At 52.1% G+C, this 23410-nt stretch overlaps 1 protein-coding gene across 1 annotated transcript; it reads left to right on the forward strand.

Annotated features, from left to right (window-relative positions):
- Window positions 1-539: 539 nt before the first annotated feature.
- Window positions 540-23135, forward strand: LOC115653321 (sigma non-opioid intracellular receptor 1-like). Its single transcript, XM_030566450.1, has 4 exons — window positions 540-1858; window positions 16762-16962; window positions 19253-19345; window positions 20926-23135. Exons 1-4 carry the CDS (start codon window positions 1720-1722, stop codon window positions 21150-21152), a joined length of 660 nt encoding a protein of 219 aa, XP_030422310.1. The 5' UTR covers window positions 540-1719; the 3' UTR covers window positions 21153-23135.
- The last annotated feature ends 275 nt before the right edge of the window (window positions 23136-23410 follow it).

Genomic DNA, 23410 nt, shown 5'->3' on the forward strand with positions numbered 1-23410 from the left:
AGGAATCATTAAAAAAAGGGATAGAGAGTAAGACAGAGAATATATTATTGCCCTTATATAAATCCATGGTACGCCCACAACTCGAATACTGCATACAGATGTGGTGGTCTCATCTCAAAAAATATATACTGGAACTAGAAAAGGTTCAGAGAAGGGCAACTAAAATGATTAGGGGTTTGGAATGGGGCCCATATGAGGAGAGTTTAAAGATGCCAGGACTTTTCAGCTTGGAAAAGAGGAGACTAAGGGGCGATATGATAGAGGTCTATAAAATCATTAGTGGTGTTGAGAAAGTGAAGAAAGAAAAGTTAACCTGTGGAACTCCTTGCCTGAGGAGGTTGTGAAGGCTGGGACTATAAGAGGGTTTAAAGGAGAACTAGACAAATTAATGGAGGTTAAGTCCATTAATGGCTATTAGCCAGGATGGGTAAGGAATGATGTCCCTAGCCTCTGTTTGTTGGAGGATGGAGATAGATGGCAGGAGAGAGATCACTTGATCGTTACCTGTTAGGTTCACTCCCTCTGGGGCACCTGGCATTGGCCACTGTCGGCAGACAGGATACTGGGCTGGAAGGACCTTTGGTCTGACCCAATACAGCTGTTCTTATGTTCTCCGAAAACCAGGGGCCTGTGAAAAACCAATTGTGCGGGTGTGTGTTACATGGATCATCCTGTGCGTACACACACTCTGGACATGAGAGAAACCCTGTCCAGCGGCAGGTGTCTACATAGCATAGGGCCAATTCACTCGTCCCCAGCTGAACCTAGAGTAACTGCAGTGGAGTAAATGGGGGTCAGCTAGTGTGAATCTGGTGTCTAGCCTTGGAAGTGACATACAGCAGGCTGGGTCTGACTTCCAGACGGACAGATGCACTGTGTATAGGTTACATAGGATACTGGTGTGTATCCTGTAATCTGTACCTAGTCTTCTAGTTACTGTTTCTAATATAGAATCTGTCTGATTTAGAGTTCACTCCTGGGGGTGATCCAATACCCATTGTCACTAGATGGCGTGTTCCGTTAGACGCTAGCATCAAGTACTATCTGCAGTAACATGCTGTGCTACGTGTTGAAAGGCCTGTGATTTGTGCGTGTGTGAGAGATGTGCCCCATGCAGTCTGCATCTGTCACCCTGCCCTTGTGTCATGTTTTGTGCGTGTACAATCTGCCTCCTTTGCAAGGCTCTGATGAGAGGAGATTAGGGAAGAAGACCAGAGGCTGGGGCAGGGGCCCTTTCCATGGTGCACATTCTCCAGAGGCCTTGTTGTTTGTTCCCGTGATGGGGAGAGCCACCATCCATCGCCTTAACAGACAGCCTTATTGCGCTGTCCTCCTGGGCTATGCACGTATCTGTACCTCCTGGTGCTGGTGCCTCTGCTGCTGGGCACTCTGTGCCCCTAAAGGGCTCTGTGTGCTCCGAGCCCCAGGGCTGGGGCACACATGGCAGAGCTCAAGTGGAGCCAACCTGTGGACTGTATCTTGTAACTGACCTCTGATGGTTATGGGAATTTGCCCCCATAGCTGTTCCCCAGTCTGAGATACCTCATTCCTCTGTCCCACGTGGCCCTGGCTGTCTCCCTAGCTAATGGACTGACATTTGAGAAGTGGACGTTACTGAAGACTAGGGGGCAGGAAAGCATCTGTTCCAAACCTGTGGGCTCCTTTCCCTGTAGAGACTCACAGCTGTTACTCCTGGGGGATTTCTGTGTCATTGGGCACATGGAGAAAGATGTCCCCCACAGGCTTTTTGCTCTCCCGTGGAAAAATGGCATCTGTGGGGAAGCAAAGAGAAGCTGCACCAGTGCTCGCTCACCCCTCCCCGGCAGTGCAGGCGTTTCTGTTCAGCCCAGAGGAAGAGGTAAGTCGCTGCAGGGGGTAGGGGAAAGAGAGAGGGTCTGGTGATGCCTTAGCTGCCCAGGGACATAGGTGGGGAGGGGAAGGAGGAGATTCTCTCTCTCCCTTCCCTGGACGGAGCAGCTGGGGCTGGGTCAGATCAAGGCCCAGACACCTCTCCTAGCTACAGGAAGCTTAGATCGACTTGGGGGTGAGGGGTGTCTGAGTGCAGGGCTGAGGCTCATCAATGCTGGGGGGTGCAGCTCAGCGAGGGGGAAGTTCAGGGGCTCCAGATGCATGGCAATTGAGTGGAACTCCTTGTACAGTGACCCCTCCACCCACTTCCTGGCCTCATCTGTTCTCAGCCATGGGGGGAGGGGGTCACTGTATGGTGAGCTGCTCCCTCATCGGCCCAGCCTCCATGCATCTGGTTCTCCCTGTCAAGCCTCACCCCCAACACACACCCACACCTGGAGTTCCCCCTGTGTCTGGAGCCCACATACCCAGAGGGCTCCCCAGGCACAGAGTGCCCCGCACTCAAACCCCCATCCTCTTGAGCCTCACCCCCTGCATCATGCGTACCCACCCCAAACCCCACTCCCCCAGCACTCCGATGCCCCGCTGAGTCCCAACCCAGACTCTCGCCCCGTGCTGCGCCCTAACCACCTTCACCTGGACTCTCCTGCAGAGTCCCATTGACTCGGCACCCAAAAACCCCAAGTGAGCTCCTGTGCATCCAGATCCCCTCCCCAACCCAGGCTGCCCACACCGAGATTGTGCCATACCCAGCCTTGGTATTCTTGAAGGAATTTTGCACCAAAAATTAAAAATTCTGTGCCTACAAATTTTAAAATTCTACAAAATGCTGCACATTTTATTTGTCACAATAACACAATATAATGGTGTGATTATATTGTGTTATTTTGAGAAATAAAATATGCAGAATTTTAAATTGTGTGCAGAATTTTAAATTTTTTGGCGCAGAATTCCCTCAGGAGTATTTTACAAACCTTCGGTCTCTTGCTATAAAGGGGTGGCCCCTGGAAACTACAGGTCCCAGCATGCAATGCAAGCAGTCTAAGCTGCAGTGTTATATGCAGGGGCTGGAAGGTTGCTTAGGGATGGGCTACCTGCCTGGGTACATCTGAAACAGCTTCCCCCCATTATATTGTCCAGGGACCAAATGCTGGTCACTTTAGTCCATCAGTAACGTCTGTTTCCAAACGAGCATCACCACAAGAGCCAGCCAGCTGCAGAGCATGTGTCTCGTTCCTGGTCCTTGAACTGTCATCACCCATCGGTACATGTACGGCCTGGAATGGGTCACTCTTATCAGTGTCAAGAATAAACATGCTCATCTGGCTTAATTTATTTATTTTGTTTTGAGAGAGAAGAGATGGCCCGTGCAGACCTTTCTTGCATGCTTCAGGGACAGTGAAGGGCAAGGTTGTTTTGTTGGTGGTCAGTAATGAAAACTGCTGTGAATCCAAGGCTTGTATCATTTCTGCCGAAAATGCTGAATTGATCCTACATAAGGCTATGATTTGGTCATGGAGGCAGTGCGGGCCCCAAAGCCCCTGGTCGCTATGGGGGCCCACTGCTGCAGGCAGCATCAGTTCCTGGCTGCCACAGGTGGCAGGGGATATCCCGCAGCTCCAAGTCATGGGTGGTGGGAGCTCCTGGATCTATGAGCCCCCATGGGTGGTGGTGGGCCCTGGAGCTCCCAGCCAGCCCCTGCAGCTGCCCAGAGGCTTCCCATTTTGTCATGGATATTTTTAGTAAAAGTCAGGGACAGGTCATGGGCTTCTGTGAATTTTTCCTTATTGTCAGTGACCTGTCTCTGACTTTTACTAAGACTTAATCCTAAATCATCAGCTCCAGGTTACAAAGGTGGAATGGCAGCCAACACCTCGTTATGTGCAGCCCTGCTTGCTCAGAGTAGCCAGGGTTCTGTCTCCTGAGGAAACTGCCACAAAGGCATGGGCTACACAGGAAGGATTTAGCAGCACAGCTATTGCTAGAAGGAGTGTGGGAGGGATGTCATCCCTTCAAAACATTAGCGTCACTCAGCTGTGAGTGAGTCTGCTTGTGGTGCATAAGGGAACACAAACCCCTGATACCTTCCACGCCCTCCTCTGTGTACGGTCAAAGCACCCAGTGCCAGCCTTCCCCTTCCAAGGACTCCTTCCCCCATTGGCCTGCCAGTAATAGGCTCCAGTGGTCAATGAGCCCCTTCCCTGGCTCGCCAGACGCATCTGAAACTTTCTGTGTCTCTTTAAGAGTTTAAACCCCTTGAGACAGGGACCGGCTCTAGAGCTGGGCCTTGTAGAGCTCTGGGCCCCGTTTAGGATCAGTGACTGGACGCTGCTGCTTTCTCATTCCTTCTCAAGAGCCTAGTCACTGAGTTCCCAAGAGTAGCAGCCATGTTAGTCTGTATCCGCAAAAAGAACAGGAGTACTTGTGGCACCTTAGAGACAAATTTATTTGAGCATAAGCTTTCGTGGGCTACAGCCCGCTTCATCGGATACATGCGGTGGAAAATATAGTAGGAAGATGCATTATACGTATACATGAGGACATGAAAAAATGGGTGTTGCCATATAACACCCATTTTTTCATGTCCTCTGTGTATATACATCTTCCTACTGTATTTTCCACTCCATGCATCCAATGAAGTGGGCTGTAGCCCACGAAAGCTTATGCTCTAATAAATTTGTCTCTAAGGTGCCACAAGTACTCCTGTTCTTTTTGCTGAGTTCCCAAGGAGACTTGCTGCTCCTCTAACATCCAGGCTGCCCCTTGCGGCTGGCCCCTTGCTGCATTAGGTGGGGAGATTCTGCAGACAGAGCCGTGCTGCCATGTGAGTCCAGGAAAGAAGCCAGCTCTGCCCAGAGCTAGGTCCTCTCAGGCAGGTGTAATGGGAGTTAACATGGCCAGTAAAGTCAACAGTGGGGGCTGAGGTGCACAGGGAGAAGCTATTTTTCTGTGCCTACTTTTCCCTCTCTACCCTTACATGGCTTCATCTGCACCCCCCAACCCTGCATTTTTCGCCTATATACAGGTCCTAGCACCAGCTGGGGACAGGAGCCCTCCCCCATCCAGACTGTCCCTCACACCTCCAGTGGGTCATTTCTGGGCCAGGGATGACCTCTGTTCACTATTGTCTAGAAGCCTCAATTACTCTGGTCAGCGTTATCCCCCGCTGCTCTCCGAGGAGCGGAAGGGAGGTGGCCTGTTCCCTCGGAAAGGGGTTTTCCAGACAGTTGTAATAAGGGGCCATGTTCTCATGGAGCTGTGAAGATTTACACCCTCTGAAGAGCTGAGTGTTGGCCAAATAGGGCCCGTTTCCCCCTGGAGCTTACCTAATTACACCAAGGAGGCACGGAGAACAAGAAGACGGGTACCACACCTTTATTTTCGTTCAGCTGAGCGGGTGTTTTTTCCCGACTAATGCCAGAGAAGAACACACCTTACATGGAGGACATGAGCCCCTTTTATAATCAGTAGTAAACAACTTTAGTATACGTCATGATATTGACCTATAGATAACAGGTCATACAGAATACATGGATTATTATGGGGAGGGGGATATAGGATACATCTGTTGCGGATACATTCATCATTTTGAAGGGAGTGTAAGGTACATACCTTGACCTTTGATATTAAGTATCTTTGAGAATACATGAGAAAACAGCTGCATATACTTTTGTGCCAAGCGGACTAATTAGTGAATAGCTGACACGGTTAAATGTGAGACTAGATACATGTCCTGTTCTTGATTTTTAGATTTTGTTTGTTATTTAAATCCCTAGGCCCATCTTTGAACTGAAGCCAGGAAAAGAGAAGATGATACAGGCCTAAGCCTGTGAAAGTTTGGGCCTTTTCTATCAAGTTTTCCCCCCTTAAAAACATTTTAAGAGCTTATGGGCCTTGCGCCTCAGTGTTTTCAGGTTTAAACAATATCATCATTTGCTGGTATGTAACTTGACCAACCAGCTTACGAATCGTTGCAATTAAGCATGGAGCAAAGCAAACAATGGTTAATAGGACAGTAATAGAGAGGATAAAGAGGGGGAAACCCTTTCGCAACCATCCCCATTGTGGTAGCCAGGAGGTAAACCAATCCGTGTCCCAACCGTTCCAGGTTTGTACTGGGACATGGGTTATTTTTCTCATTTCTTTGGTTAACTGCTTTACTGCCTGGCCATTATCATTTATTTGTAGGCAGCAGTTAGATTTATTTAATTTTGCACAGAGTCCCCCTTCCTTCGCTAACAAATAGTCAAGAGCTATATGATGCTGAAGAATTGCATGCCTCATTTGAGTTGATTGATCGGCCAAGAGATCTAGCGCTGCGGCTGTTTGATTAGTTACTATTTCTAAAATAGCTTGGAGCCTAATAATTCGATTTAGATTATAAATAGGTTCTTTGGCCCCGGTTACCAGTTCGCTGGGATTCCAAGTGGCCGGTCCATAATGTTTAATAATTCTTTCAGGGGGCCACTCTTGAGCTCCCCAATTTTGGGAACTTTTGGCCGTTAAAGTGGAGTCTAGAGATCGTTTTTCTCTGAGCAAATCATCATAAACTTTAATTCCCAATTTATTTCCTTGAGCTTGAGGTAAAAGAAAGAATAAAGGTCTAATATATTCTATGTAACATATTCCTGACCAATTTGGAGGCAATCTACGATAGGCATAAGAACCACAGATCCAATAGTGACCCTTTAACGCCCATATTCCATTAGCAAAGGGGCCATCCCAGGTCTCGGGAGAATCGGCGGGGCCCGGCTCTTCATAATAGAGAGCGTTGCCTGATTCTATAGGTCCCCCCAGAAAGTGGTCTACATTAGGGTTACAGTAGTCGCATTTCCATGCTCCTGCTCCTGCCTTCCATACACAGTTACAACCAAATTTTGGGTTATTGGTACTAGCCCAGAACTGTCGAAAATGGGTAACTCGGGTCCCGTTAAGGTGTTGCCATGCCCATTGATACCATCGTACCACATGATTTTTGTTAGTGGAATTGTCTCGCTGGCAGCTTAGAAAGAGGGCATCAAAGTACCCGTCTAATCCAACTGCTTTACAGCCATCACCTTTGTGATTCCAGTAGGAACACTTCACCCAGCTATTATTAGTTAGCTTTACATGGGTAAGGTTCCATTGTCCTTGGTACTTTAAACAGTCATATGGGTGACAGTGGGGATCCCAGCAATCAAAGCCCAAAGATAGGGTCCATTTACATTTGCTTTCCCCCATATATTTTCCTTCACGTCTTGTTCGATTAAGGCAAAAGACACCTATTCCAGCAGAATAGAGTCGCCAGGGACCCTGGTTCTCAGTCCACCTTCCCGTTCCCTTATGTACTACGCTTAAGCTACTTAACCACCACTTAGGCTGTACTGGCTGAGCCACCCAAGGCCATTTATTTAATTCTCCCGGACCGCCACATACCCAGCAATTAGTAAGGTTAAAAGAATCTGCTATTAATTCCCCTAATTGCAGAAACCTATTTTCCCAATTATACGCATAAGCGAGCATACAGACCAGAAATACAACGGATGGTTTCATTATTTTTGTCTTTCAAACAGCCCTTTCAGTCCTTCCAATCCTTGGTATTCCCAGGTAGAGTTTTCGCCTGTGTCTCTCCGGGCTTTCGGAGCCGGAGAGAACAGAGGGCTGATGTCCTCTTCAGCTTGGCTGTCTTCTGAATCAGGGTTCAGGAACCGCTTTACTCGGGAATGATGCGTCCACTTGTCGCTCCCAAGAACCTTAACAGCTGCCTGACTGATGAGCGATACAGTGTGCGGACCGTCCCACCGTGGTGTGAGTGGATCCCGCTTCCGCTTTTTAACGAGGACCTGATCGCCGATCTGGAAGGAATGCACCGGTTGTTCCAAAGGAAGAGTCTGGAAAGGTGCTGCGTATCGGTGTAACTGTAACAAAACAGATTGCAGCGCAGAAACCTGTTTCCATAAAGAGTCCTTCCCTACTTCCCAGTTTGTATCCTCTCGATATCCCGGGATAAGTACTCGGGGAGGGAACCCAAAGACTAGTTCGAAGGGTGAAAGTTTTAAACCCTTGCGCGGGGCCCTCCGAATGCGAGTAAGGGCAAGTGGTAAAGCATCAGGCCACTTTAGCCCAGATTCTGTGCATAGTTTTGTGAGAGTGTCTTTAAGAGTCCTATTCATTCTTTCCACTTGGCCCGAACTTTGTGGTCTCCAGGGCGTGTGCAATTTCCATTGGATCCCAAGGGCTCGTGACACTTGTTGAACCACTTGGGAGATAAAATGACTTCCCCGGTCCGATTCAATCACCTCCGGGAGGTGGAAGCGGGGAAGAATTTCATGTAACAGAGCTTTAGTCACGGCTCGTGCCTGACAATGCCGTGTGGGGTAACACTCCACCCATCCAGTAAATTGATCAACAAAGACAAGCAGGTACTTATAACCCCTACAAAGGGGGACCTCAGCAAAGTCCACTTGCCATCTTTGAAAAGGATAAGCAGCCCAAGGCCGACCTCCCATTGGGGCAGGTGGACCGCACCCCTTTTGGTTCGTTCGCTGACAAATAGAGCAGTTATTTACAATTCTTTGGGCTTCCATATGTGCACCTATTCCCCGTATGGATCGGGTGATTAGGTCAACCATGGCTCCTGAGCCCAAATGTCCTTCCTTATGTAGTGATTGGAGAATCTCCTGAAGTACTGGTCTAGGCACAAAAATCTCCCCTCCCGGCAACTTCCACCACCCAGTGGGAGTTAATTGGGCCCCTGCAGCTTGGGCGTAAGACACTTCCTCTACTGTATAATGGGGAGCAGGGGTTTTGGCTTCTGTATCTTGAACCCAGAGAAGCCATATAGCTCCTTCTTGTGCGGCTTCTTTGGCAGCTTGATCAGCTAATCGATTATATTTTCGTTGTTCAGTCTCAGGGGCCCTCCCATGTGCACGCACGTGTATTACTGCAACCCGGAGGGGAAGCATCAGGGCTTCAAGTAGTGACTTAATAAGGGCCCCATGGGCTATCTTCTGGCCTGAGGCCGTAATGAAACCCCTTTTTTTCCATAGGGTTCCGTGGGCATGCACCACCATGTACGCATAACGACTGTCACTATATATATTAATAATCTTTCCAGTTCCCATCCGGAGAGCCTCAATAAGAGCCACCAGTTCCGCCGCCTGGGCAGATAGGTTGGGGCTCAGCTTGAATTTGTACACTTCTCCTTCTTTAACTATGACAGCTGCTCCTGTAAACCGCTTTCCTTCTTTTACATAACTGGATCCATCTACATAGATCTCAATATCGGGGTTGGGCCAGGGTAAATCTGAAAGGTCAGGGCGGGGTTTAGTTTCTTGTTGTAAGACCTCAACACAGTCGTGGGTGGGGCTAGCCCCATAAGGGACTTGGGAATCTGGCAGTAAGGTAGCTGGATTGAGAGAACTAACGGTTTTAAAGGTTAGGTTCGGGGCCAACAAAAGTCCCACCTCATATCTAGTATGCCGGCTGGGGTTTAAATGTTTTTCCCCGGCTCCTGTTCCTAATACCTGGGGTATTCCATGGGGTACCACCACCTCAGTATCCCCACCCAAGGTCAATTTCTCAGCTTCTTGTACAAGGAGAGCGGTTGCAGCCACGGCCCGTAAACAGGCTGGCCAGCCCTTGGCGACCGGGTCCAAAACCTTAGAGTAATAACCCACAGGTCGCCAGGCTGGTCCCGATCTCTGGCACAGAACCCCGGAGGCCACCCCTCTCCTTTCATGAACATATAGAGTGAACGGTTTCCGGGGATCTGGGAGAGCCAAAGCGGGAGGCTGAACTAGGGCTTCTTTAAGCTCTTGAAATGCTTTTTCTTTTTCCTTGGTCCATTCCCAGTTTAGGAGACCCTCCTTAGTGAGGGACTCGTATAGTGGTTTAGCTTTCCCCCCGTAGTCAGGGATCCAAAGCCGGCAAAAACCAGTCAACCCCAAGAAAGCCCTTAGCTCTCTGGGATTTCGAGGTTGAGGGCTTTCGAGTATAGCCTGGATCCTATCTTTGCCTAAGCTACGATGTCCCTGACGAAGATGATATCCAAGAAAAGTAACCTGTTGTTTAACCAGTTGAGCTTTTTCCTTAGAAACCTTGTACCCCTGGGCCCCAAGAAAGTTAAGGAGTTCTATCGTATGTTCCTTACAAGCTGTTTCTGTTTCAGTACTTAGGAGTAAATCATCACAGTACTGAACTATGTTACATAAGGGATGTTCAGCTAGGAACGGGGCCAGGTCTCTTTTTAGCTGGCTGCCGAAAATCTCGGGGGCACAAGTCAGTCCCTGGGGAACAACAGTCCAGAGATATTGAGCCTTATAATGGGTATCTGGATCTTCCCACTCGAAGGCAAACAGTTTCTGAGACTCTTGATTAAGGGGTATGGAAAAGAAAGCGTCTTTTAAATCTATCACAGAGAACCACCCGTGACTTTTGGGGACCTGGCTTAAGATAGTATGGGGATTTGGAACAACGGGATAGGGGGCTTCTACTAACTTATTAACTTGCCTCAGGTCTTGGACCAATCGATATTGTCCATTAGGTTTAGGCACTCCCATTATTGGAGTATTGTATGGAGAGGTGCCTTCCCTTAACCACCCGCACTGCAAAAACTTTTGTATTAAAGGTTTAAGTCCAATCTGAGTGGTTAACTTAAGGGGGTATTGTCGGATTCGGACTGGGCGGCTTCCCTCCTTAAGGGAGATGTGTACTGGCAAAGCGTTGCGGGCCCGAGCAAAACCTCCCCTCTCAGCCCAGACCTCAGAATTAACCCCTGGCAGTTGGTTCTTCTCACTCTCCGGCTGTGCCGGGGGAGGATTTTTAACGTTTAAAAGGGCCATTTGATAATTAGAAATTTGCTGTTTAGGAAGCCTAACCTCCAAAGTCCCATTATTGTTGAACGAGATTTCTGCCTGCAGTTTAGTAAGCAGATCTCGTCCTAGCAGCGCAATGGGACAGGAGGGGCTACAAACGAATTGGTGGGATATATGGCAGTCTCCTACTTTTACTAGGAGAGGAAGGGATTTTTCCAATTTTATACTTTGCCCTTCTATCCCTTGGACTACAGCACATCCTTTTGCCCTTCCCCGGGGAGCCTCTGCAAGGGGAAGCAAGCTAAGGGCGGCTCCTGTGTCAGTCAGGGCTTCAATTGGGCGGCCCCCTACCTCAATTATTACCGTGGGATCCAGGCCAGCGGGTTGCGCCGCTAGGAGGGGCCGCTGGGTCCCTCGGCCTCCCTATACAGCCGATTCATCGTGTGCCTCGTTATAGAAAACGGGCACAGGTGGGATCCTATTCCTGCTTCCCTCCCTCCTGTTATGTCGCTGGGGGCACTCATTCTTCCAGTGCCCCTCTTCCTTACAGATGGCACACTGATTTCGTCCCAAACGGGAGCTTCTTCCCTTCTCTTGTAATCCTGTTCGTCCCTTCACGCTGCCCCCCCCTTTCCCACTCTCCCCCTTTAGGGCCATTGCCAGTAGGCGGGCCCCCTTCTTCCGTTCCTCATCATCCCTGCGATCATAAACTTTTAATGCAATCTCCAAAAGCTCCTCTATATTTTTACCCGATGCTCCTTCTATCTTCTGTAGCTTTTTCCGAATGTCCTCATAGGACTGCCCGATGAAAAGGGGAATGAGTACTCGCTTTCCATTAACATCCTCTGGGTCTAGGTCTGTGTATCTTTTACAAGTGTTACACAGACGCTCGTAGAAAGCGGCTGGGTTCTCATTCTTTTCCTGTCTAATATTATACAGCTTAGCCCAATTTGGGGTCTTCCTAATACAGCGTTTCATCCCTTGTACTATAGCTAAGGCATATCTGCGATGGAGATCCCGACCCACGTCAACAGTATGTGGCCAATTGGGCGCAGTCTCAGGGAGCACGTCGGGTATGTTAGCTGCGTCCTCTCCTCCTGCCACCAGTGCCTCCTTAGCTTTGGAGAAGACCAAGCACCTTTCTTCTGCAGTTAGTAGGGTATTAAGGGCGATTTTCATGTCACCCCAAGTAGGGTTATGGGCCGAAACCAGAGTCTCGAAAACTGCTGTTAACGGGGCGGGGTCCTCTGAAAAGGAGGGGTTTTGGTGCTTCCAATTATAAAGGTCACTTGTGGTGAAAGGAACATATATCATAGTGAGGTCACCATCAGGACCCACAGTTTCCCTTAGGGGCAGTTCACGCACCGGGACTGTCTCGGCTGCGGTCTTATTTACCTCGGGGCTCTTGGTGATAGCAAATTTTGTATTTCCTGGAGTACCTACTACTTGCCATTCGATTTTAGTACAGCTCCTCGTGCGGTGGGCTATCGGGGTGTCCTTGGAGTCTGTAGATGGGGTACCGATTTCCTGACTACTGCAGTTCTCCCCGCTACTGTCTCCTGTGTCTGGGGTTACTGACTCACGGGGAGGGGAACTGCTTTCTGGGGTAGCCAATACCGAGGGAGGAGGTTGTTGTGCCGGAGAAACTGGAAGGCCAGGATACACTGGAGGAGGGGGCATAGGATCAGGGGCGGTAGGAATTACAGCTGGTGGGCAGGGCTTTTTCACGGGGGGGCGACCCTGACGCTGGCCCGGAGTCCGAGCCATTAAGGCCCTAATGGCTTGGGCTCTACATTCTCGCAACCAGGGGGGGGGATTAGCTGTAAGATCCTGCCAGATATCTATACAGGGATACTGGTCCCAGTGTCCGTCCCTAGTTACAACGTTATGCACAGCTTGCACAGTTTTTAATTTTAGTGTTCCCCCAGCGGGCCACTCCACCCCGAATGTTGGCCATTCTATGGTACAGAATTTTATCAAATCATCCTTACATAATGGTGTTCCATAATCAGCCTGGCGTCTAAACGCCTTCCAATTATTCAACATACATTCTAAGGGCGTCCCAGCATAACTGCTTTGGCCGGACCCCATTTTGCTTATATGTAACGAAACCTGGTCACGGGTTCGACCGACCCCCCTTGCGATTGAGATATCCTGGTCACGGGGTTTCCCCTCGCAGGAGTCTCAGGGCGGCTAGAGTCGGTTTAAGTCCTAGACCTGGTTATCACAGTTGTGGCTTCCAATATAACATTAATAGGAAGAAAAGCAATACTCCCCCCAGAAACAGAAACAAGCCCTGGGGCTGTTCTATGTCCCAATAGTTATCTAGTACAGCCCACGGGCTTGTGAAATTAGTGGAATTATTCATCAACGATTGCCGACTTAGTTAGCATAACCTTTAAACACCCACAATATCCGTCCACACTAGGATCACTTATAAGGTCCAACCACACTGCGGGGGCGTTATATCCTTTAAACCCAAGAGGTAAAACGCACTTACCACCCGGAGTGGCCGCGTCCGGCTGTTGGACCTTCCCCTCCTTCTGGCACCGTCTCGCCTCCGTGTCGTTAGGAATTCTCTTTAGAGAGGACGCGGCCGCCCCGACCGATCACAACGCCCCGAGGCCCGAGCGAACCAACAGCTCGAGGTGGCCACTCCTCGGAATCGCCCTCAGTCGCCGGTCAGCGCCCTCTACAGGGAGAGAAGTCCCGGCGGAGTCGCCAAATTGTTGGCCAAATAGGGCCCGTTTCCCCCTGGAGCTTACCTAATTACACCAAGGAGGCACGGAGAACAAGAAGACGGGTACCACACCTTTATTTTCGTTCAGCTGAGCGGGTGTTTTTTCCCGACTAATGCCAGAGAAGAACACACCTTACATGGGGGACATGAGCCCCTTTTATAATCAGTAGTAAACAACTTTAGTATACGTCATGATATTGACCTATAGATAACAGGTCATACAGAATACATGGATTATTATGGGGAGGGGGATATAGGATACATCTGTTGCGGATACATTCATCATTTTGAAGGGAGTGTAAGGTACATACCTTGACCTTTGATATTAAGTATCTTTGAGAATACATGAGAAAACAGCTGCATATACTTTTGTGCCAAGCGGACTAATTAGTGAATAGCTGACACGGTTAAATGTGAGACTAGATACATGTCCTGTTCTTGATTTTTAGATTTTGTTTGTTATTTAAATCCCTAGGCCCATCTTTGAACTGAAGCCAGGAAAAGAGAAGATGATACAGGCCTGAGAAGCAGAGAAAAATACAGGCCTAAGCCTGTGAAAGTTTGGGCCTTTTCTATCAAGTGCCAAGGGCTTTCACATCACCTTTGATTTCCCAATCCCGAGACAACAGCGATTCCCCCAGGCAATGGCGAGAGCTGGATTGTTCAGCTGTCCAACAGGGAAAACTCATGATGCTTTTTTCCCAGTAGATTTGTTGTTATTACTAATTTACACAGAGACTGAATTAATAGAGCTTGTTCTCCTCCTCCATTGTAGCCCTGTTCTGCCACCCCCAGTTCTCTTCCTGAATGCCAGCCTTGCTAACCTGGGCACTAATGAAACGCGCCGGCCAGTCACTCCTCCGTGAGCATGGGGCTCATCAAGCTGCAGCTTCTCTTCACAGAGGTCTATTTTTGTGCTTGTAGGCGGTGATGCAGGGGACTGACATTTCCCAGTGGGCATGAGATTTAGAGTGAACTTTTTGACGCCAAGCCTGTGGGCCTAAATATCACTTTCCTCACAGACGCTGCCTGGATGGGAAGTAGCTTTTTGTCTTCATGGCTCCCTCTCCCATGGAGGTGACTCTTAGCCAGTTGAACAAATCTATTGAAACACCCTCCTGGAAAGAAAAGGCATGCACTGGAACCTTTCTCTAGGACCTACACAAAAACACGTAATTGTGGCCAAGCAGCCCCCCCCCCCCATCACTCCAATTGTTTTGAAATGTGGGGAGGATCGTCTGAGTTGGGCTCCACTTGTTCTCCGGGCCGGCCGGGTGGGTTGCCCTGATCTTTTTGCCATTTTCTGTGTGGGGCGGACTGTGTCGCAAGGCGGGCGGGGATGTGTCCTGGGACTGTCACTGCTCTAAGCCTTCTTCCACCACACGACAGCGTAGGGTCTTGGAACACTCCACAGGGCTTTGCTGCAGAGCCAATCATGCTATTGCTGGAGGCTGATCTTCACAAAGGAGCTGCCAGGCTGTTTGTGGGCACAGCAGCTAGGGAGGGGAGCAGCCCCTGTCCTATGTCTAGGGCCCTACCAAATTCAAGGCCATGAAAAACGCATCACAGACAGTGAAACCTGGTCTTTTGTGGGCTTGTACCCTATACTATACAGCGTTCACGGGGGGAGACCAGCATTTCTCAGATTGGAGGTCCTGACCCAAAAGGGAATTGCAGGTGGTCACGGTATTGCCACCCTTACTTCTGTGCTGCCTTCACAGCTGTGTTGACTGGCACCCATCTCTGAAGGCAGCACTCTGCCAGTGCCAGCAACAGTGCAAAAGTAAGGGTGGCCATACCGTTCCATAGCACCCTTACTTCTACGCTGCTGCCTTCAGAGCTGAGCGGCTGGAGAGTAACGGCTGCAGACTGAGGGCCCCGCTGTGCAGGCAGCAGGGGAGAAGTAAGGGTGTCGCTCCAGGCCAGTGCCTGCTTAGCCCCTCCCCCTGGTCTGTCACTCCAGGCCAGTGCCCCCTCCACCCTTCCCCCCATCTGTCATTCCAGGGCAGTGCCCGCTCCACCCCTCCCCCCTCTGTCATTCCAGGCCAGTGCCCACTCAGCCCATCCCCCTGGTCTGTCACTCTGTGCCAGTGCCCGCTCAGCCCATCCCCCTGGTCTGTCACTCTGTGCCAGTGCCTGCTCAGCCCCCTCCCACTTCTCTGTCACTCCAAGCCAGTGCCCGCTCCGCCCCTCCCCCTGGTCTGTCACTCTGTGCCAGTGCCCGCTCATCCCCCCTCCCACTTCTCTGTCACTCCAGGCCAGTGCCCGCTCCACTCTGCCCCCTGGTCTGTCACTCCAGGCCAGTGCCCGCTCAGCCCCTCCCCCTGGTCTGTCACTCTGTGCCAGTGCCCGCTCATCCCCCCTCCCACTTCTCTGTCACTCCAGGCCAGTGCCCGCTCAGCCCCTCCCCCTGGTCTGTCGCTCCAGGCCAGTGCAGGCTTGGCCCCGCCCCCTGGTCTGTCACTCTGTGCCAGTGCCCGCTCCGCCCATCCCACTTCTCTGTCACTCTGTGCCAGTGCCCGCTCAGCCCCTCCCACTTCTCTGTCACTCTGGGCAAGTTTCGGCTCGGCCCCGCCCCCTGGTCTGTCATTCCAGGCTAACGCCCGCTTGCCCCGCCCCCATGCCGAACCCCTGCGGGCTGCGATTGGCCGGCGCGCTGAGCCCCGAGCGCTCCCATTGGCCGGCGCGGAGCGGGCGCTGCCCTCCCCCGCGAGGCTCGGCGGGCGCGCGCGCGGGATGTGGGCGCTGGGGCCGCGGGCGCTGCGGGCCGGGCTGGCGCTGCTGGGCCTGGCGCTGCTGGCCCAGGGGCTGCGGAGCTGGGTCGCCTCCCGCCCCTTCGAGTTCCGGCCCGAGGAGATCGCGGAGCTCGGCCGGCACCACGCGGGTCAGTTCGGGCGGGGCGGGGCCCGTGGGGGGATCTACGAGGCAGCGACTTGGGGGGACCCACGGGACAGGGACTTGGGGGGCTTCGGGGGGACCCATGGGGCGGGGCCTCGGGGGGTCTCGGGGGGACCCATGGGGCGGGGCCTCGGGGGGACCCACGGGACAGGGACTTGGGGGGCTTCGGGGGGACCCACGGGGCAGGGACTTGGGGGGTTTCGGGGGGACCCATGGGGCGGGGCCTCGGGGGGACCCACGGGGCAGGAGCTGGGCAGGGGAGTAGCAGAAAATAGCTGGGGTGGAGGGGGGAGCATGTTAGATCCCATCTCTACTGCCTGATTCCCTGGATGACGTCAGGGTCCCCATTCCGGGTTCGGTGGCTCGTCCTGGTGAGAACCGGGAAGGTGGTCAGGCTATGGGTGGGGCCGTGGGCTTCCTGCGCGGTGCTGACTTTGCCTGGGTTTGTTGGTGCTGCAGGCTTGGACCATGAGCAGGCCTTCTCCAAGATCATCGTGGAGCTGCGGAAGAAGCACCCAGGCCACATCCTGCCGGACGAGGACCTGCAGTGGGTGTTTGTCAACGCGGGCGGGTGGATGGGCTCCATGTGCCTGCTCCACGCTTCGCTCACCGAGTACGTGCTGCTCTTCGGGACGGCCGTCGACACCGGGGGGCACTCGGGTAAGCAGGGCTCAGCTACATTCAAGCATTGAGGCTTGGTTTGGGGGGCTGCTGCCTTTGATTTCCTGTGGTAAACCATCAGGGGGACAGCAGGTGTCTGGGCAGGGGGAGCTGCAAGTCCCAGCCAGGTAGCGCTGAGATGCACTTTGATCCTCACCAGAGCAGAAGCAGGGCTGGACGTCAATGTGCTCAGCAGCGCTGTCCCTTCACCTTGTACTGCCCATTGGCTGTTGCTCGTGCTGATGGTCTGGGGACCATGAGTCAGCCTGGCCGCACCTGCTCAAGGCTAGTGCCCACAGAGGTGTGCTGTTGTGTGCGCACAGCTCTGCACCTTAACAATGACATGCTAGTTAATTGAGAGGGGAGGAGATGCCACTAGCCAAGTGCAAAGAGACCTGGAAGGTCTTGGAGAACCAGGAGAGCGGAAGTATCAGGAACTTTGTTCCCTGGAGCTAAGAACTAGCCTCTCCAGATGCCGCTTCCTGTCTGTGCAGCCCTGGCCCTGTCACCCACTGGGCACTGCAAGCAGTGGAGAGAAGCAGCCAAGAATAAGGCAAGGAGGTGGTTATCCTCATGCTTGTGTGTCTTGGCCAGATGGCTGTATTTACTGTAGGTCCCTCCGAGGTGGGCTCAGGGTTTTCTGACCATTGAATAGTCCCATGAGTGGTCTCTGGTAGCTGCCTGTGTTTAAGCCCCTGTGTCCTGTTGACTGACTCAGGTAACAGCAGCCTCTCCCAAAAGGCAGAGAGGGCAACAAACCAGGGTAACTGGCTAGCAGGATTAAAAGGGGCTAAATCCTGCACTGTACGATGTATGAGCACAACACAAGCATCTTCGCTCCCGGGGGTGGCGGTAATGTCTAGCTCTGGTCTCGCACTCTCCATCCACACGCTTTACAAAGAGGGGAGGATCCGTGCTGCTCTTCACAATGTACAGATAGGGAAAAAGAAGCACAGAGGGGGCCGCTGAGGTGAGAATGGACCCCAGGTCTCCTGAGTGCCAGCCCAGTGCCTGGTCCTTTAGGCCAATATGTCTCTCGGTGGGTCCAGGAGCAGGCTTGGTGTAGTTTCATGCATATTAATATTCAGCAGCCACAAACCAGCTTAATCTGTTCAGCAAGTAGAAGCTTTTCCCTGTGGGTGCAGCTTGTTTCCCCCTGTGTTAGCATGAGAACAGGCAGGAGGGATGCAGGAGGGGGAGGCCCTAATATCCAGGTCTCCAGGACCTTCCTCCCACAGCTTAGATCTGGCTGCTTGTGTCCCCATGGGCCCTGCCAAGGACAGGAGCCCACCCACCCATGTGCTGCCACTTCCCGCCCCCTTCTCCATGCTGTCCCCTATGTGTAGAACATGCCAGTGCCTTGCCCACAAGAGTGGCTGGGTCGGGGGTGGAGGGTTGCCAAATCGCTGCTTGTGGGAGCCGAGCCGAGCCTGCCTTCTCTTCTCCTAGCCTCAGCGCCGCAGGGCATATGAGCATGAGCGGCCTTGGCTGCAGCACCCACAAACCCTTGCCAAGTCTGACGATGGGGGTTAACCAATGTGATTCAGCCCCAAGCCATGGGGAGTCTTTCCATGGACTTCAGAGGGCACTGAACCAGGCCTGCAAAATTGTGGGCAGGCATCGTGTCTCAGAGCAGCCCTGTGAAACCTGTACTGCTCCCCTCGAGGCTTCTAGCCCAGGCAGGTCCTGAGCAACAGGACTTCAGAGTGACAATGTTGAGGTTCCCATCTCACTTTGCTCTTTCCCTCAGTTTCAAAGGGGTTTATGCAGCTGGCCTCTCAACAGCAGCTGCAGCTGCAGCCAGAAACCCAGCACACTGTTTTTTACAGATTAGCCTCCCAGCTTCCAAACAGCGAGTGGTGGGTCTTCCCCCCTGGTGGCTAGTGAGGGCTTGGCTGCCAAACTCTGAAATTGCGGGGGGAGCTCCAGCGGTGAGAAATGCCTGGTGTGGGAATGATGTGGCTTGAGATATCTGGGCTGCCAGAGATAGGAGCACCCCAATTCCACTAAGACCCAGAAAGCTGGGATGTGTCGCAAGGTCCTGCGCTTGGCCCATGGCCCTATCAGGGCTCTTTGACATTGGTCCAAGATTGAAACTAGCAACTCTAGGCACTGGGAATAGTGTAAACCACCCTCCCTACCCATATGGGTGTTGAAGCCTGCTGATGTTTAAGGCTTGTTCTGTGACAGCTGAGCTAACGCACAGAGCAATCCTCATGGCTCGTCGGGCATTCGCAGTGAGCTGTCTTGCCCTATCGCTCAGATTTCATGCTGTGTGCCTCTCTCGCAGGTCGGTACTGGACTGACATTTACTACGCCATCATCTCAGGGACCTTCAGGCAGTGGAAGGAGGGGACAACCAGAAGTGAAATCTATTACCCAGGTGCGTGTGGCACTGTCGGTGTCAGCCCCACACACTCGCGCCTGGGTGGCTGCCTTTGCAGGGCTGGTCACCTTGGGCTTTTCATGCAGCGATTGGACCAGGTAACGAGAGCCTTGTTAGCTCTAGCCCCAGGACACGGGGGAACATACAGGCACAGCAGATTAGCCTGCAGAACACCACACCTCTAGTTATGGAGGCCAAGAGGCGAGCAGGATTCAAGGAAAGCGTGCACGCTGATGGGTAACAAGCACATCTCCACTCCCATCAGGTGGGATTGGAAGAAAATGGAGAGGGTTATAAAGCCCCCTGGTTCAGAGCAGGAGCTGTGTGTCAGGAGGAAACTGCCCCTGTGAGAAGGCTGTTGCATTATTTTCCACTAGGGGACGTCCTTGCATCTTCCTTGGAAGCAGCTGGTACTGGGCCTTGTCAGGGACAGGCTTCTGGATGAGCTGCCCTGCCCTTGGTCTGGCAGTTCTCCAGTGTGGTGCTGAGGCCTCCCGTGCCCTTTGTCCTGGGCTGCTCAGTGGAGGGCTGTCATAAACAGATAGCTAAGGGTTAATGTCTCTTTCACCTGGAAAGGGGTAACAAAAAACACCTGACCAGAGGACCAATCAGGAAACAAAACTTTTTCAACTCTAGATGGAGGGAAGTTTTGGGTGTGAGTTCTTTGTTCTTTGTCTTGGTTCGGTGACCCTCTCGGCTCTGAGAGTGATTTTTCTATCTCCAGGCTTTCTAAACTTCTGTTTCCAAGTCGTAAGTACAAGGATAGTAAGACAATAGGTTTATATTGTTTTCTTTTGTATTTACATGTGTGTAGTTGCTGGAATGTTTTAAATTGTATTGCTTTTGGATAAGGCTGTTTATTCATTTTTTTCCTTTAAGCAATTGACCCTGTATATTGTCACCGTGATACAGAGACCATTTTATGTCCTTTTTCTTTCTTTTTATATAAAGCTTTCTTTTTAAGACTTGTTGGAGTTTTTTCTTTAGTGGGGACTCCAGGGAATTGAGTCTGCAGCTCACCAGGGAATTGGTGGGAGGAAGAAGTCAGGGGGAAAAATCTTTGTGTTAGATTTACTAAGCCTGACTTTGCATACCCTCTGGGTGAGGGGGAAGAGAGTTAGATCTCTCGGTACTTGTGTTTCCAGGACTGGAAGCAGGGAATCGCCTAGGGTCGTCCAGGGAGGGGAGCCTGGGAGGAAGTAACAAGGAAACAAGGGGAGGGGATTATTTCCCTTTGTTGTAAGACTCAAGGCATCTGAGTCTGGGGGTCCCCCAGGGAAGGTTTTGGGGAGACCACAGTGAGCTAGGCACTGTATAATTCCTAGCTGGTGGCAGCGATACCAGGTCCAAGCTGGTAACTAAGCTTGGACGTTTTCATGCTAACACCCATATTTTGGACACTAAGGTCCAGATCTGGGAAAAAATGTTATGACAAGGGTGCTCACCACCTGCAGGATCAGGCCCACAAAGAGCACTGTGTGCTGTCTCTACAGACCTACTGAGAGAGGCGCTCTGGAACCAATGTTGTCCTCGCATTCAAAATAACAGCCAGTGCTGTGTTTGTCTTTCTGCCTCAGGGGACATCATAGTGCAGAAATCCGGAGAGGCCATGGCTGTCCAGTGGAGTGCCGGCACCTGGATGGTGGAGTACAGCAGTGGCTTCATCCCCCCCTCGCTCGTGTTTGTGTTGGCTGACACCATCTTCAGCACTCAGGACATTGTCACCTTCTTCTACACCCTCCGGGTTTATGCCAAAGCCTTACTCCTGGAAGCCGGTACCTACTTCAGCCAGCTGGCCCAGTGAGACCACCCTCCACAAGCACCAACAGAACCTCAAAGGAAGGGATTCCTCACAGCTGTTACTCCCGGGGGAATTGTGCACCACTGTGTGTGTGCAGAAACACGTCCCTGCGCAGCTTCTCTTTGCTTTGCTGCAGAAAAATGGTTTTTGTGGGGAAGCAAAAAGAAGCTGCACCAGTGCTTACCCCTCCCCAGCAGCGTGGCTGCGTGTGTTCAGGCATCCAGAGCAGCCGGGAGAGAGGTACATCACTGTGGGGGAAGGGCAAGGGGGAGTCTGGGGGTGCCCTGGCCACCTAGGGGCATTAGTCCTGTCGGGGGGGAAGGAAAAATCAAAGTGAAAGCAACCCTTTAAGCTCTTTTTAGCAGTGTGCTCAGACACAGAGAAGGGGGCTGGATGGCCAAAAGTCAATCATGCTCTCTGGTGGAATATTTAAAAACAAAAAAAGAGGAAGCCCCACCCCCGGGAAAGCTCCAAAACAAGCAGCAAGCTAAATATATCCACAATAGCCTAATAGAACAATGACACGAAGAAAGAAGCCAAAATCTGCTTACTGTGAGCGGGCTTGGCAACAGGAGGTGAGGCTTGGGGGAGGGCATCCAGCTTTGTGGGAGTTGGGCAGATAGGGAGCAGCTCCCTATACAGGGACTCCTCCCCCCACTACTGGCCCCATTGCTCCTCAGCCGCAGGGAGATGGGTTACTATAGGGCAAGCTCCTCTCTCTGTCTACCCAACACCCAGTGTATCTGGACCCCCTGCCAAGCCTCACCCACTCTGCACCTGGAAACTCCTCCTGCATCAGGAGCCCACCCACTCCCCCAGAGCCTCAGCCCCTGCATCAAGAGCTCTGCACAGCTAAATCCCCACCCCACTGATCTCAACCAGCTGCATCCTGACCCACACACCACCATGCCCCACTCCCCCAGCACCCAGATTCCCCTCTCCCACTGAGCCCTAACCACCTTTACCTAGACTCCCCTGGAGAGTGCTATTCCCCCTGCACCCAGAACCCCCCAGTGACTTGCTGCGTATCCAGATCCTCCCCCTTCTTCCCCCCACCAAGCTGCCCGCACCGAGATTGCACCACACAGAGCCTTGGGGGGAATTCTGCACCAAAAATTAAAAACATTCTGCATATTTTATTTGTTAAAATAACTATTGCAGGGGGAATTGTGCACCACTGCGCGTGTGCAGAAACATTCCCACGCAGCTTCTCTTTGCTTTGCTGCAGAAAAATGGTTTTTGTGGGGAAGCAAAAAGCCACTGCACCAGGGCTTACTCACCCCTCCCCAGCAATGTAGGTGCCTTTGTTCAGGCTGCTGGGGGAGAGTGGTTTGGGGATGCCCTGGCTGCCCAGGGGCGTTAGTCCTGGGTGGGTAGGGAAGAGGAGGACGATGACAACAGAGTCAGAGCTCCCCCTTCTTCTCCCCTGCACGAAGCAGCCAGAGCTGGGTCAGAAACCTCCCCCAGCAGCAGGAAGCCCTGCACTGTGGGGGGAGGAGGTGTCTGGGTGCAGGGGGTGAGGCTCAGTGTGTTGGCAGTTCTGGGTGCAAGGGGGAGAGACTCGGGGGGGGGGGTGTTTGGGTGCAGGAGGGTCCAGACATAGACGCTGACTTTTATCTGCCCTCAATCTGCCTCTTTCTGCCCCACTCCATCCCGTCCCCAAGGCCCCCACCCACCCAGCGCTCCCTGAGCCACCAATCAGCAGTGTGGCGGCGCTGCCAATCTAGCGGGTGCTCCACAGAATCGGTGCCTATGCATCAGTATACACAAGTGCTGGGAGAACGGGGAGCAGCTCCCTGGACAGTGACCCCCTCCCCCCACTTCCTGGCCCCATTGCTCCTCAGCCATGGGGAGGGATCACTGTCCAGCGAGAGAGAGAGAGAGAGACTAGATGGCCTGGGCAGACCTTTCCTGCGTGCTCTGGGGACAGTTGAGGGGAGAGGCTGTTTTGTTGATGGTCAGTAATGAAAGCTGCTGTGAATCCAAGGCGTGTATCATTTCTGCCAGAGAAGCCGAACTGATCCCAAGTGATCAATTCCAGACTGCAAAGAGAGCGGGGGCAGCTAATGCCTCCTAATGTGCAGCCCTGCTCACCAGGAGTAGCCAGGATCCCATCTCCTGAGGGAACCCGGGTCTACACGGGAAGGTTTTAGCAGCATTGCTATGCTGGACGGAGTGTGTGTGTATGGGGGGAATCACCCCTTCAAGGTGCTGCTGTTACTCAGCTGTGAGCGAGTCTGCATGTGATGCACAAGCCAAGA

This window comes from Gopherus evgoodei, chromosome 6 (assembly GCF_007399415.2).
Source record: "Gopherus evgoodei ecotype Sinaloan lineage chromosome 6, rGopEvg1_v1.p, whole genome shotgun sequence".
Taxonomy (NCBI): Eukaryota; Metazoa; Chordata; order Testudines; family Testudinidae; genus Gopherus; species Gopherus evgoodei.